Here is a 15,278-nt window from a genome sequence, read left to right as displayed (position 1 = left end):
AGCTACCTGTAATTAAGCCCTGACTGTTTACAGTTCCACCATGCGTACAGTTCTCTAAGATACCTTAAGGAAACCCTTCGAATACTGAGATGTTTATTGCATTTTTAAAGTACCCACGATCTTAAATATCCGGTTTTAGACTCCTCAATCCTCTCTACAGCACAGCATATCAACGATTGAAACCGCCTCCTCACGATATTAACCTTGAAAATACCATCCGGGAACAACATTTTAGGAAACGGAAGATTTAAGGCAAGACATTCATTTGGAAAAAGTTAATCATCCAGACTACATGATTATTTTTCCACCTCTTCAGTGCCTTGGGATACGCAGTGTACATTCAGCAACAGGGTACACATATGACCCCGAGGGCCTATGCGGAGGTCAGAGTGCCCTATTGACGTATGGGAAGATTTTGTATAAGGCATGACCCACAGGGACATGGCATGGGAGGGGTTATTTCATTCCATTTCCAATCTAGCGTACAGGAAATCCCCTATCCGAGACCGCCCCACTCCACCCGGTTAGTCTCTCTTCCTTAAACAGGAGGCTCTGCAAAGGCGTCAGGACTGGTTTCTGTTCACAGACGGGGAACAGCCATCATGTGTCCTTCCTGTCACTGCGTTAGTGACGAGTGTCTGGAGCCAGTGTCTTGGTCCTGATTGCAAACGTTATTCATCGTGGAAAAACTGTTCTGTCCCAGAGAATTTTCCCTTTCGTCAAACTTTTTGGCCCGTGAGAGCTGAACATTTTCCTGTGTGCTCTTTCTTCTTTGAGACGTTTTCAGAGGCAGCAACAGTAGCACTAAGATACCACAGACATGAAGACAGTAATACCAGGAGCTAAAAGAAAAGGGGAGATGGTTATCAACTACACCCTTGCCAACACCCAGGGCCCTGAAGATGGGGTTATCCACTGCATTCTTCTTCCATTTCCTCCACAGTATAGGCTGGGGTGTGGGTAACTGCAGTTCTGTCCCCCCCCCCCGCCCCCGCCCTCCCAAGCTCCTCCAGCTCAGAACATATATCCAGTGTTTTGTTAAGGGTCACGAGGCTGCCCAGGACAAAGTAAAAAGGCATTTATTAACAGAGGCAGCATTCTGAACTTAGCCACAAAAATCACATGTGGGGCCACCGGAGAGCACTAAATATGAAGTGTCCAGTCACTGCTTGTCCTCTGAAACCCACAGTCACTCACTCAGGTACCAAGACTGAAACAACATGAGCCGTAGGTAACCAGCACTGTTTGATGTCATTTCCACAAATACAGATCACACCCAACAAACCACCAGAAAATCAGCCCCTGTATGGACTCTGGGACTGAAGGGACTTAAACCCGATTCCAAGTGGCTGGAGGAAAAAGTAGGGGACAGACAATCCAGCCAACAGTCTACCCACCCACATGAGTGACTGTTAAAACGGGTGCGTTCACCCATCATTTGTCTTTATGTAAATATAAAGCTCAACTCTAATGTTTGGGTCTAAGTCTTTAATCACAGACTCTTGTGCTAAGTCCCCAAATCCCACAGAAATGAAGAACTAGACAGAACCAAGATTCTAACTTCAAAGATACCACTAGCATGGGGGACTCGAACACTGGAGGGGCAGGGAGGGGAGGAAAGAGCAAGGAAAACCAAGACTTCACAACAGCCACTTCTGAAATACAGAGGACCACAGCGGCCAGTCAAGTGCAGGAGAATGTGACAAGAATAGGACAAGTCCAACCCTCTCCTCTTCTGTGACTGGAAATCAAGGTAATTAGTAACTGGTGATGTGTTCTCCACATTCCTTTCCCATCCATGTCTTCCCACGATGCAGCAGGTTCCCCCTCTGGGGACACCAAGAGAGCCATACTTCCACCCTTGGGCTCAACGGGAGGAGCTTAGTTTAGGACTAAGCAGTAAGTGACAGCATACTTAAGGGCAGAAATGAGGCTGGAGTATCACTACTGTTCCATTTCTACCCAATTAGAAAGGACCCTCCTCTGAAAACACAGCCATGTCCTCCCAACCGCTGGAGGGCGCCACTCACCTGTAAAACGCGAACGATGGCTTTATAGAGAGAAGCACAAACGGGACAACCGTGTAACTTATTGTTACTTGTGTCGCCACCCACGTCATGATGTCATAAAATAACTTCAGTTGAGGAGGTTCAAGGAAATAATGCCTAAAGTTATTTCTCACCTGAAAGGAAATAAAGACACAAGAGGTTGCCACGTCTTTAGGTTGACATCACATATAAACTGGCGACAGTAACTTCTTCAAGCCTGCAGAGTAACATTCTCAGACCGCAGCCTGCTTTGGATCGCCATTGCCACCAGAGCAAGCTGGTTCCAAAGTCAGCAGTGCACACTTTGTTGGGGGAAGGGCGCAGGTACATGGCAGACTGTGCAGAGGGCCTCAGGGAGCTGTCTGCAGCTTTGCTGTGGATTTGAAGTTGTTTAAAATAAAGTTTCCTAAGAGAGTTAGCAACAGACACCGATGAGAGGTCTCTAAAGAGCGCTGGGTAAATTAGAGACTGCGCATGCCTTCACTGGAACTCCAATTTCTTCTCTTGCTAGGGAGTGAGGCAGCAGAACTCTTGCTCAGCCTCCAAGTGTGTGAGAGACCAGAAGGACCTATGAACTCAGTTCTGATCAGTGTACACGGAAACAGGGAAGGGCCTTTCAAAAGTGTATGTTTGCTTATTTGTTACAGTTGGAGCCTTGTGCATTCTAGGTAAGTGGACTCAGCTATTATGTGCCCAGCTTTTTATAAAACAGTTCAAATTAGCCAAATGCTGCAGTTTTAAAGTGTACAGACTTAATCAAACACGATTTCCCATTTCTATCATACACCTCATTTTTCTTTCTTCTTTTATGTCTGGTGTGTCTTACCATTCCCACAGGGGGAGCACAACCTTACGAAGATGCCACATGGGTTCCTCAGAACTGTGGTAGTGAATGGTTATAGTTCTCAGAGGCTAGAACCAAATCCTGGCACCTGGGACCTCTGTTCTAGCTCTTTCTAAACCACTCTATCTAATACCAACAAGCCATTTCCTTCAGCACCATTCCACCATGTTTAAAAGTCCTTGCTGGCTGGGGATGTAGCTCAGTGCTAGTGTGCTTACGGAGCACTGGAGGCCCTAAGTACAGTCTGCTGAGAAAACAGAAGTCCTACTTCCCCTGACTCTCTGATGCAACAGAGAATGGGACTAGGCTCTGGGCTGATGCTCAGGCTCTTGCCGTTGCTTGCCTCCTTTCTTCCCACCCAGAACTATCTACTACTCACACATACAGGAACTCTCTGCTTTAACTACACCTCCCTGGCATTTCCCAAATACGCCATGGCTTTAAGCTTTCCTAATGCTGTGCCCATGCCTAAGATACAATCTTGTCCCCATTATACTCCAGTTGGTATTGAAATACCACTGTCTGTCAAAGCACACAGACAAAATCTGTCCTAATGGGCTCATCTCTAACCAATCCAACCAGGAGAACTTGAAACTCTCCTGATAGCTGCTATCTATAAAGCCCATGGATTCTATTGTCTGTGCCCTGTGATGTACATACAGGTGCACACACAGAACATACATATCCATGTTTATGCCCCTGGCCAGACTATCAACTACCAGAAGGCACAGCCATGTATTGCTATTTCTTGCTATTTCCATGTATTGCTATTTCTTGCTATTTCCCTCATATACTCCCATGGTACATGAGTATCTGCTGGTTTGTTAAACTTTACCCAGGAAGCACTCTACGAAGCTTTGTTAAAACACATTTGGACACATTACTTCCCTCCAGTGGACTTTCAGATACTCATACCAACTAATCCCCCTTTTCTCTTCCATATTATGAAGCGATGTCAAATGTTTCCCCAAACTGTTCCAGGTTTAGTACCACATCCATAATCCACAGTGTCTCCTACTGGGAAAAGCCCAGCCCCTTCTCTAGGAGTGATCATACTGTACTATGAACTGAGAGAGGCCTCAAAGGTAACATCTCTCAGGAAACAAATGATTTAGAAGAGACCCATGCCTTTGAATCGTCTCTGTCATCTCTCATTCAGAAAACGCAGTAAAGACACATAGCGTATTTAAAGACTTCCTATATGACAGGAGCATGGCTTCTCTTGGAGTACAGTTAGCAGGGAGGCTGGCATGGGGGTGAAAACTCATTTCTGGAGAACAGCCACACACCTAACGTCTTCTGGGCAGGTGATGCGATCACAGCCAAAGAAGCAGAGTCACTCCTGAATTATAAAACAAAAACGTTGATACTTACAGCCCGAGCTGCTAACGTCATTAACACTCCCGTTAGAAATGTCAGATAGTATCCTGGGTAGACCCCATGCCAAATGGCAGAGAGAAAGAATGTCTGGATTGTCGGACTGAAGGTTGCTCGTTCATAACACACCCTAAAAGACAGAAAACACGGAAAGCCAAGAGGAGTGAGTGGATCTAAGCTCACAGAGCCCTCAGAGCTACAGGGCACATGAAAACAAACGGCCTTTCTCCTGGGCACCAGCTCAGTCATTACGCGTCAGACTTGCAGGCATAAGCTTTGCTCTGTCTTTTTACTGGTATATGTAATTACTAAAATGATCACTTCCAGTTTTGGGGAGTCCATAAAACATAGTCTGCTTCCCTAACACAGGAGATAGGACTCAATATGAGCTAAGACAGAACCACTGGGAAGGCTGGCCGGAAGGTAGCAATGACAACAACATATACTGTGTCTCCGCGGGGTCCTCAAGGGCCACTGTGCTCACGTGACTCCTGTGCCCAGCCCTTTATCTCAGGCTGAGGCACCATCCTGTGTGCTACCCCACCCACCTCACACTTCCTGAGTGAGATACAACTGACCTCCAGCTCCCTATGTCCGGGCTCTTCTTGTACCTTTAGAATCTGTACTCCAGGGCACAGCTATAAGATTTCTGTTGTTGATTTTCAGATTATTTTGCTTTGCATGTATGAATGTCTTGCCTACAAGCATGCATATATATTATTAGAAGTGCTTGAAAAGGGCAGCCAATCCTCTGGAACTCAAGTTGTGGATTCGTGTGAGCCATTTTGAGGATGCTGAACTCAGGGACCATCTCTGCAGCCTCCCGGTATAATTTTAAGAATAGTGTGTGCTCTGACTATAAACTGAGACTGAGACTTTTGGTCCTACATGTGTGTGTCCCATGCCCAAAATATATAAAACTGTTGATTCAGTTCTAGAAACCAGGGAAAGCCCAGGGGCTGGCTGGTATGTTGTGTGTTTGTTTTTAATATTAGTCTCAAATACACAAGAGTAAGAGCTACAGAGGACACTGGTTAGGCACAGACACCAGCAGAGCCTGAACCAAGCTAAGGTGAGATTGGCATAGGAATACTTGTGACTCTATTCCAAGAAGTTCTGACTTGATGTAGCCAAAGGGCCTTGCTTTGGTGGATGCTAATGGGTGACCCTGGGTAAAACTAAGACCACATGTCATTCAACGCACTAATAATTCATGAAGAATCTCAAGTTGGCAAGCTCAACCTCAAGTCCTTAATGCCAAAGCATGCCTCATGTCTAAGGGTGACTCTCGAAGGAACATACCTTTTGAGCCAAAGAGCTGTCTGGATATTCCAGTTATCGAGAAACATCTTAAAACTTGTTGACATCTGAAAAAGAAAGAGACCATTTTCTTTGTCCAACAAAATAATGGAGCTCTAAGTCTACATAATAATGCTTTAGTACACTAAGAAATTAAAACTAAAAATCATTTGGCAATGATGGCATAGCACTGGATCCTTTCTGAACACTGGTCTTCTAAAATGTCTTTCTTTTTTTTAAGATTTATTTATTTTATATGAGTACACTGTAGCTGTCTTCAGACACACTAGAAGAGAGCATTGGATCCCATGATGGCTGTGAGCCACCATGTGGTTTCTAGGAATTGAACTCAGGACCTCTGGAAGAGCAGTCAGTGCTTCTAACCACTGAGCCATCTCTCCAGCCCAGACTATTCTTCTAATACAGTAACATCATCCATGAAAGTTTATATGTCTCCAGGAAGATCGGAAGGAGGCAGAATGCCATGATCTCAGCACATGCAGGACCACCTGGCCCACACTCTGCCTCTTTTTAGGTGAAGGATGTCCACCCAGCACTGCTTCTCAGCCTTGCTTTGATCCTCTGGACCTTAAAGAGCTCCCTAGCTCCACACTGCCTCCAGAGAGCAACAGGCCATAAACCCATAAACCTTTGAGCATGGCTATTTGCTGGGGAAGCCTCTTGTTAGCGCTAGCATTTGCTGAGTGTGTATGTTTATCTCTAGGCTACAACTTGTCTACCATCAACCAATGTGATTGTCTTTTCTTATCCAGTTATAGTGATGGTGAATCAAACCAAGCCCCCCACCCCCGTCCCCACCCCCAAGTGCATGGTCAGTCACTGTGAGTGACTCCATCGCCAGCCCCCTTCTAGCATTTTAGACTCTACAGTCTTTATCACATCAAGAACTTGGATGCTCTTGTCTTAGTTTTTCTTCCTACCCATGTACCCATCAAAAGCCTACTCTGTGATCAGCATGCTGCCCACCGTCCCTGCTTGTAGGTAGCATCTGAATGACAACTGTGACAGTCCAGACTTCTCCTACATACATAGTTCTCAGCTGTGACTAGGCCCTCAATCTACCTGATGCTGTTCCTATTTTGAAAATCATTATTACGATGCAATACTGGGGGGAGGGGTTACATAAAAAAGAAGTGATCAGCAGTGGTACTTCAGAGTTCTGTCTGCTAAATCCTTCAGAGGAGGTGACCTGCCTCCAACTACAGACACAGCCCATCCATCTGCCTCAAGACAGAACTCACCATATGCTACATCTTCATCTCAGACCTCCCATCACATGTGCTTCTGCCTGTCTCAGGCGTGCCATTATGCAGGCCTACTGTGTGCAGGCCTACTGTGGCCTCTACCCTGTCTCTCTTCTACATTCACAGGGGCCTCAGTGAGTGAGCCTCTCCATCTTTAAACTCCTTTAAGTCAGCATTTTAATCTTCATTTTCTGTGTTGTGTGTGTGTGAAGCTTCTATGGGTGTGCATGCATGTGCGAATACAGGTGCCTACAGAGGACCCAGGGGAGTTTCAGATCCCCTCAAGTTACAGATGGTTGCGAGCTGCCTGACATAGGTGCTGGGAACCAAACAGTGAGTGTCCTTGACCATCTCTCCAGCCCTTAATCTCCCCCTTGTAAGAGAAAATTAAGCAAGTCTCCTCAGCACCCCTCTACCTACAGCCTTCACAGCCAGAGGGTCTGGGTTGGCTACCTTTTGTACTTCCCCTCCCTGCAGAACTGTTGGTGAAACCAGACCCGCTGGGGCCACTCCCGATCCCACCTCAGTTGCCATCTGGGGCCATTTAGCAGTGCCCACGATGGCTTCCTTCAAGAAACTAATGTTTCTCTGTCCTCGGGCCTCTTATCCCCAAGAAAACACCTCATGAGCCCTGGATAATACCTGGTTCTCAAGGTATGGAACAACCATAACCTTGTTATGCATTAGCATAGAAACATATGGCAAACAGTCTCTCCATGGGGAAAGGTCCTCAGAGAGGTGCTACAGAGTCAAAGGTTGTAAATGCCAATCCTTCGCCACCTTCAGCAGCCGTCCCTTCCTCTCCCTGCCCTGTCATTACTTATTTTCATTGTATGAGTGTTTTTTGCCAGCTTGTGTCTGAGCACCATGTGCATGCAGTGCCACTAGAAGCCAGAAGAGGGCACCAGATCCCCGGAATCAGAGTCATAAGAGGCCCACTATCCATGGATGCTGGGAATTTCTGAGGCTGTGCTGGGCTCGGCTTCTCTAGCCTCACCTCCACCATCTTCGAATGCCACCTTGTGACCTGCTAAACCTTTCCCACCCCACAGGATGTTCTTCCTCCAGGGCCTACCTGGTCACCTTCCGCTTCAGTTTCCCCTCCCTATGCAGCTTACTCTAAGACGGACCATAGATTTACAAGCACCATGCATTCTTCCAGGTCAGAATCTACTTTCTGGGACTTTCTAAAGCTTCCTGCAGATCGTAAGTCACCAGCCTCATTCACTGCATCCTCAGGGTGTCCCACCACCAGTAAACATGGATGAACGTCAGGGAATTCGTTCATGGTCCTATCGGTTGACTTTTTTAATGCTGAGCGCTCGGTCAGTTGTTCTTAGCACCCTGACTGGCCATGTGTGTGAGAAATGTCCCCCGTGGTCTCACGCATGTGACCCTGTGGCTCCCAGCTGATGGTGCTGTCTGGGAGTTTTGGGAGGTGTGTGCCTTGTTGGAGAAAGTTTGTCCTCATATGGGTTCAACGGTCGAAAGACCGGCATCATTTCTGGTTCGCCCCCTGCTTTGCGCTGCTCGTGTGAGCGCCCAGGGTCCTGGTCTCACCACTAAGGCTTCACTCCGTCCTTACGGACTCTAACCTCCGTAAGCGCAAGCGCACTCTACTGCGGCCAACACCGGGGCAGCACACCACAACCCACGAAAGCCAACTGTGGCACCGACACTGTCACGCGACCAGCGTCTCAATCATTGACTGACCTCTATTTGCTGAATTCTCAAGTTGGAAATTAAGTCCCAGCGAGCCACTCCATTCTTGTCGTATCCCCTGAAGCCGAAGCCCGCAGCATTGTTGATGGCGTCAGCTGTCACGACATATCAAGACGTGTCATTACATCGCATATAATACAGAGACACATGTATACATATGTGGTTCTTTTTTTTAAGATTAACTTTATTTTTATGAGTTCTGCATGCACATATATCATATGTACCATGTACATGTCTGGTACCCTTGGAGGCCAGAAGAGGCTATCAGATCCCCTAAAACTGATGTTTGTGAGCCACCATGTTGCTGCTGAGAACTAATCCTGGACCAAGCAAGAGAAACAAATGCTCTTAGCTGCTGAGCCGTCTACTCCAGTGTTGCAGGAGGTGTATCCACTGCCTCACACTTATGAAGTAAAAGTAGACTTCTTATTTATACAGTAGCATTTTAGACACTGAACTTTCCAGGCAAGCCCTTTCCTGCTGGGCTTACATCAACTGTGCATTGTGCGCAGGTGCCCACGGAGGCCACAAGAGGGAACTAGATCCCTGGAGCTGGAGTGACAGCTGGTGGTAAGTAATCACACTCAGTTTCTGGAAGAGCAGCAAGAGTTCTTTTTTTTTTTTTAAGAATTTATTTTATTTATATGAGTACACTGTAGCTGTCAGACACACCAGAAGAGGGCATCAGATCCCATTACAGATGGTTGTGAGGGAACATGTGGTTGCTGGGAATTGAACTCAGGACCTCTGGAAGAGCATTCTTGATGCTCTTAATCACTGAGCCATCTCTCCAGCCCCGCAGCAAGAGTTCTTAACCACCCAGTCATCTCTCCAGCCCTGACTTATTTCAGAGAAGTTAGAAACGGCATCACACAGAGAAAACATAACAACCCGATTAAGGACAGTGGGTTAGTTAACAAGCAGCGGATGCGAAGCTTGAGAAGCCGGGTAGAACTGAGAAGTTTCGGCACAGTGTTAGACTACATCAGGAAGTGCTCAACCTCCTGGAAGACACCAGCTGAGCTCAGCATGCACACCCTGGTCCTTATCATAGATAAGCAGGACCTAACGCCTTATGGCTGGCCGGAACCTACTCTCGACTACTGAACAAGCTGTTCGGCCCTTTTGCAATGCATCTTTGCTTACAAACCAGGAACCAGAAAACGTCTGCCTCAAGTGGGTCCAACTAGCAGGAAGTGTTTCCAGATCACAACGTTTGTCATGGCCAAACAAGCTAAGACCCATCAAATACAGCAAAACACCTTCACAGACACCGGTCCTGCCCTTACATGCTTTGTTCTTTACTACTTACTTGATTAAACAAAAAATTACAATTGAGGGGTACACAAGCTAGATTTACTCTTCTCTCAAGTTTAGAGGGGACAAATACATATGAGCCTTTATCGTGAGCTGATCAATATGGCAACGTGCAGGCTTAATAGGATTAAAGGTAAAATCTGCTAATAATATAGAAAAAAACCCATTCCCATCACACAAGGTTGCTAATCAAATCCAAACGGGAACAGAACACCTGTATTCTTATAGCTAGTGGTTTAACAGATCCAATGGTTCAAATTTATTTTTTATTATATTTATTTATTTAGGTGTGTTTGAACGCAGGTTGTCAGGCAGGTAACAAGCACCGTTATCCAATGAGCTATCTCAGCAATAGCAACACTGACTATTAAAAACAAAAAACAAAAAAACAAAACAAAAAAAAAAACCCTGAAAAGACAAAGTTGGTTTGGAATCTCAGACCCTCTGTTTAAAGCCAGCATTTAAATAGGTATACAAGGATCTTAAGAAATTTCATTTACTATTAATGTTTACACCTGACTAGAAGAACAAATAGTATTAAGGCAATCTCATTATAAACCACACAAAGCCAGGCGTGATAGTGCATCTCATGGATCACACAGATATCAATCCCAGAGACTGAGAAAGGAGTGGAGACTGAGATTGACCCAGGATGCACAGGGAGACCCTGTCTCAAAAGTCTTACAAGGTAACGTTATCTTTTAATCACCGTTAAACTGCCAGGCTAAAGCCACGTTAACTGGCCCATTTCTCTATGAAAGGCTGAAAACGTGGACTCGAGTTCCAAACCGCATTTTCCAGTAATAAACTAAAGGCCGCAGTAAAAGGCCAAGCACCAACTGCTCAGCCTTGCTGTGACCTGCTCTTTGTGCTGTTCAAATGTCCACTGAGCCTCATGCAACTTTCAGAACAAAGAGACTTACGATGTAGTAAGTGGGACAAGAGACTGGCAAATGAGGCTCCACGCCACATCAGCCTCCACTCCACGCCAGCCCACCTAAAGCCTCTCAAGGCAGTGAAGCAGTGTGGGGGAGGGAGGGTGGGAAAGACCTGTCTCTCCTCCCCAAGCCCATCTTTCCTGTTCAGTTCCCCCACACCCGTCACAGGCCAGGCACTCCCACACCTCTAACACTTGTTCACCCTGGTGGGTGTCACAGACCCTTCTGTGAGCTGATGTGATTTTTCATGCTTTATTGGTGAAGTTCCGATGTCACAACGATAAGTGTAATGAAGTCATACTAAGTTGCAGGTACCCTGAAGACAGTGTCGGCATCCGTTCAAGCCAGCGTGGAATCTAACGTGCGACAGGCATTAGCTAGGTATCCACTATCACCGCAGCTCACCACTGATCTCCATCCTATGATAAAGTGGGCCTTGGACATGAACTTTGGGGGTTTATTTCTTTTGCAAAGTGACTCTGATTATTGTTCTTGATCTTTAACTATAGACCCTCAAGAGGGCACTCCTGAGCTGGATGCAATGGCATGCTTGTAGGTTCAGCTACTAAAAAGGCTGAGGCAGGTGGACTGCTGTCACTGGGGAGTTTGAAACCACCAGGCACAGTTGGTCCAAGGTGCACATTCGCACACACACACACACACACACACACACACAACCCCCCCACCCCCAGGACACTCCCTGATATCCACAAAACACACTTCAGTGTCAAAACAAGTCTACATTCTACTTACCCAAGGTCCACGCAAAATAGTACTTAGGCCTGGCAGCCAAGAGAGAGACGTACAGATAGGTGGCTTTGGCTGGCCACGATGCAGTGGCTTGGAAATGCTCGTCAATGTTGTACTCCACAGGCAGCATGTTGGAGATGGTCAAGTGGAATAACAGGGAAAGTCCACACACCAGGAGCTTCTCCAGAACTGCTGCCTAGAACGGGTGAGCAAGAGTCACAAACCTCAGAGCACTGTGCGTACCTTTTGCACACCAGGCACATCCGTAATGCTGCAACAAACCCTAGCTCTACTGATCAAAAATCAGGAGTCGCCTTGCCCTGGACATTTCAGATCCTCACAGTCCCACACAGGAATACTTTCAACCCCATTAACCTCAATCACCAAGGCAGGGTCTCTCAATCAAATGCAGAGCTCCCTGATGTGGCTAATCATGCTAGCCGGCTTGCTCTGGGGATCCCCGTGTCTGCCTTCCAGGGATGAACTACAGGCTGGTTGTGCCACTGCCATTACATGGGTTCTGGGGATCCAAACTATGCTCCTCACTTGTGCAAGTGCTTCAGCCTCTAAGCCACTCCCCAACCCCATGAGCGAGTTTGACTGGCACTAGTTAGGAAGAGAATACAGCCAGAAAAGGACAGGCTTTCCAATGGACTGGGCCTGCCATAAGACCCATCCCTTGGTAGCATTATTTTCACTAAAGAATTGTTTTCTTTCTTCAAAAAAATGCATCTATTTATTTTATATTATTTATATTATTTATACAGATCTGTTTGTGTCTGGTGCTCACTGCAGTCGGAAGCGGGCATTGGATTCCCTGAAACTGGAGTTATGAACTATTGTGAGCCACCATGTTGGTACTGGGCATAGAACCCAGTGCCTCTGCAAGAGCAGCTTGAAAGATACTTATGGAGAAATAGATAAAAGGCAGGGAAGTGGTGCAAACGTTTAATTTGGCTACTTGAGGAGGGTGAGGCGGGAAAATCACAAGTTCAAGGCTGGGCTCAAAGTGAGGTTACCGTCAGCGTTGGCTTCATGAGTTAGTAAGATCAACAAGATGGAAGGGCTGGAGAGGTGCTCGGCAGCCTAGTTCTGTTGCTTCAGGAGAACAGGAGTTCGGTTCCCAGAACCCACATCAGATAGTTCACAACTGCCTGTAACTTCAACTCCAGGGGATCCTGGGCCTTCTTCTAACCCCCATGGGTACCCACCTATACATGGTACACACCAGACACATGGATGCTTTAAAAACAATAAAAACAAAAGATGGGAATGAAGGAAGAAATGCAGCTTGATGGTAGAACTATTTGCCTTAATATTGTGTTAGCAGAGGCCCTGGCAAGGCTCTGGGTTCAACCCTAACCACACAACATGCATGTGCGTGCATACGTACACACACTCATACATGCACAAGCACAGAAAGGCAGGCAGGCAGGCAGGCAGGCAGGAAGGAAGGAAGGAAGGAAGGAACCAATAGAAAAACTAGAACAAGTGACAACATTGGACTTCTTCAGAAAACCATACAGACAAGCACACACCATGGAGCACAGGGCTCCAGAGGAGTCTTGTGCCCTTACGTTTGGAGACGGATCCGCTTTTCCATGCTGCTCTTCCTTTCCATTTTCACCTGACTGCGCCATGTGGGATGCCCTGCCTTCAATGAAAGCAATGTAGTCTTTGTAAGAGCAGAGCGGGCCTGCTAGGATGCCCATGAAGTTGCAGGTATAACTTATATACTCCAGGAGACTTGGCATGCGCCTGCAATGAGGAGACACACTTGTGAGGTGTGGCAGAAGCTTTCAGGTAGATCCACTGGAATGTCTGTCATGTGCTCACCGCCTTTGCCGCTTCCGAAATAAAAGACGCCTTAGATTTCATCTGTATCCATGTAAGAAGTCGGGAGGCTGGAGCAGAGAATTCTCAAGGAAACTTTTGGACAGTTGGGCTGCTTAGTTTTAACTTTCAATTTGACACAACCTACACTCACCTGGGAAGACTCTTCATGGAGAAGTTTGTGGATCGGGTTGACCTGGGAGGGATCAACTGGATTGTTAATGTAGGAAGAAGCAGCCCACGGTAGGGAGCACTGTGCCCTAGGAAGGGAATCCTGAACCAAGCATGTCAGAAGAAAGCTAGCTGAAAGGGCTCTGCGGTCATTCTCCCTGCTGCTTCCTGTGGAATGAAATGACTACCTGCTCTGAGTTCCTGCTGCTGTAACTATTATGATGATCTGTGTCCTGGTTGGTTTTTCTTTTGTCCATGTGACACAAGCTAGAGTTATCTGAGAAGGGAGAACCACAGTCGAAAACATTCTTCCATAAAACCGATCTGTAGACAATGCAGCGGGATATTTTCCCAGCGATCGATACGGGAGGCCCAGGCTACCGTGGTCAGTGCTGTCCATGGACAGGAAGTCCTGGAGTTCATAAGCAGGCTGAACAAACCAGGAGGGACTGGAGGTAAGCAGCCCTCCTTCACAGCCTCCACATCAGCTCCTGCCTCCAGAGTCTGGCCGGTGTTCCTGCCCAGATTTCCTCAGTGATGGAGGGTGCCCTGAAAGCTGTAAGCTCAAACAAGGTGCTTTGGTCATGGTGGTTTAGCATAGCAATAGAAACCCTGAGATAAACTATAATCTAGAATTATAAGCAAATAACCCCCTTCCCCTAACTTGCTTTTTGTTGAGATATCTTATAGCAATAGAAAAAGAAGCTAGTGGGGAGCTTTCAAAAAGATATTTACAAACAACTACAGAGGGTTTTTTATTAGCCTCCTCATAATGAAAGAAACCTAAGAGGAGCATGGTGTGGCATAAGGAATCAGCTCTCACTGCACACATACCTGCTCACTCAACAAATGCATGCTGTATGTCAGTCATGTGAACAACAGGCTCCTGGGTCTGCAGAGCAGTCAGCAGATGGAGCTTAAAGACCAGTGTGTATGTGTGTGTGCGTGTGTATGTGTACGTGTAAAACAGATTATATAAGAAATAAGATATATATGCATTTATATGTAAACTTCAGAGATGCTAAATGCCACAGACAAAGGAGTCTCTTGTTCCATGAAGTCAGAGAGGCCTCTTTGGTGAAGCACATCTGGGCAGAGACTGAACGAAAGAGAGGGCTGTCCAGGGCATGAGGAATGGAGGCCACAGGGGTGCTGAGGGCACAGGTGTGCACCCGGCGACAGCCAACTTGACAAGACATGGAAGACAGGACAGAAGAAAAGCCTGCTAACTGAGGTAAGATCACACGGGCCTGCCTTCCAAGCCATGTGAGACCATGCTGAATGAGATGGGAAACCAGTCAGATTTTAAAGGCCATGTTTCAAAAGCACCACCCTGGCCCTGTGTGTGGACACAGTGGAGGCACAAAGACCAGGCAGGGGACTCTAGAAGATGACAACACCTTGGAGGTTGGGAACAGCATGTAGTGTGGCTTCTGACAGTGCACCTGTGGGGTCAGTTAATGGATTTGTTGTGGGAACCACGAGAAACAGGAGAAAAGATGTCTCAAAAACAGTTGTGATTCCTTTGCCTCAAGGCCTGTCCAAACGGCTTACAGTATGTACTGTTTAGTGGGCAGTCAGTTCATCTACTGAAGACCAAAGCTGGAGGCCATCTTTCCTCTCGGCACACCAAGAGCGGTGTCTATGGAAAATGTTCTGTGGACAAAGATGTGAAGCCCCTTCATATACCGGAGTTTATTGTTATTTAGATGGG

At 46.7% G+C, this 15,278-nt stretch overlaps 1 protein-coding gene across 2 annotated transcripts in view; it reads right to left on the bottom strand.

Annotated features, from left to right (window-relative positions):
* Positions 1 to 225: 225 nt before the first annotated feature.
* MBOAT2 (membrane bound glycerophospholipid O-acyltransferase 2) overlaps positions 226 to 15,278 on the bottom strand; it is a 124,258-nt gene continuing 109,205 nt past the window's right edge. For both annotated transcript variants that reach the window (XM_080916037.1, XM_080916038.1), the window contains 7 exons: positions 13,138 to 13,318; positions 11,564 to 11,756; positions 8,547 to 8,650; positions 5,572 to 5,636; positions 4,267 to 4,399; positions 2,031 to 2,182; positions 226 to 842 (listed from right to left, as the gene is read on the bottom strand). In XM_080916037.1, the coding sequence (XP_080772163.1) occupies positions 617 to 842; positions 2,031 to 2,182; positions 4,267 to 4,399; positions 5,572 to 5,636; positions 8,547 to 8,650; positions 11,564 to 11,756; positions 13,138 to 13,318 (1,054 nt within the window). In that variant the 3' untranslated portion in view covers positions 226 to 616. The remainder of the gene's footprint in view (positions 843 to 2,030; positions 2,183 to 4,266; positions 4,400 to 5,571; positions 5,637 to 8,546; positions 8,651 to 11,563; positions 11,757 to 13,137; positions 13,319 to 15,278) is intronic.

The sequence above is a fragment of the Micromys minutus genome (assembly GCF_963924665.1).
Source record: "Micromys minutus genome assembly, chromosome: 1".
NCBI classification, from domain to species: domain Eukaryota; kingdom Metazoa; phylum Chordata; class Mammalia; order Rodentia; family Muridae; genus Micromys; species Micromys minutus.
This window is presented reverse-complemented; position numbering and strand designations above follow the sequence as displayed.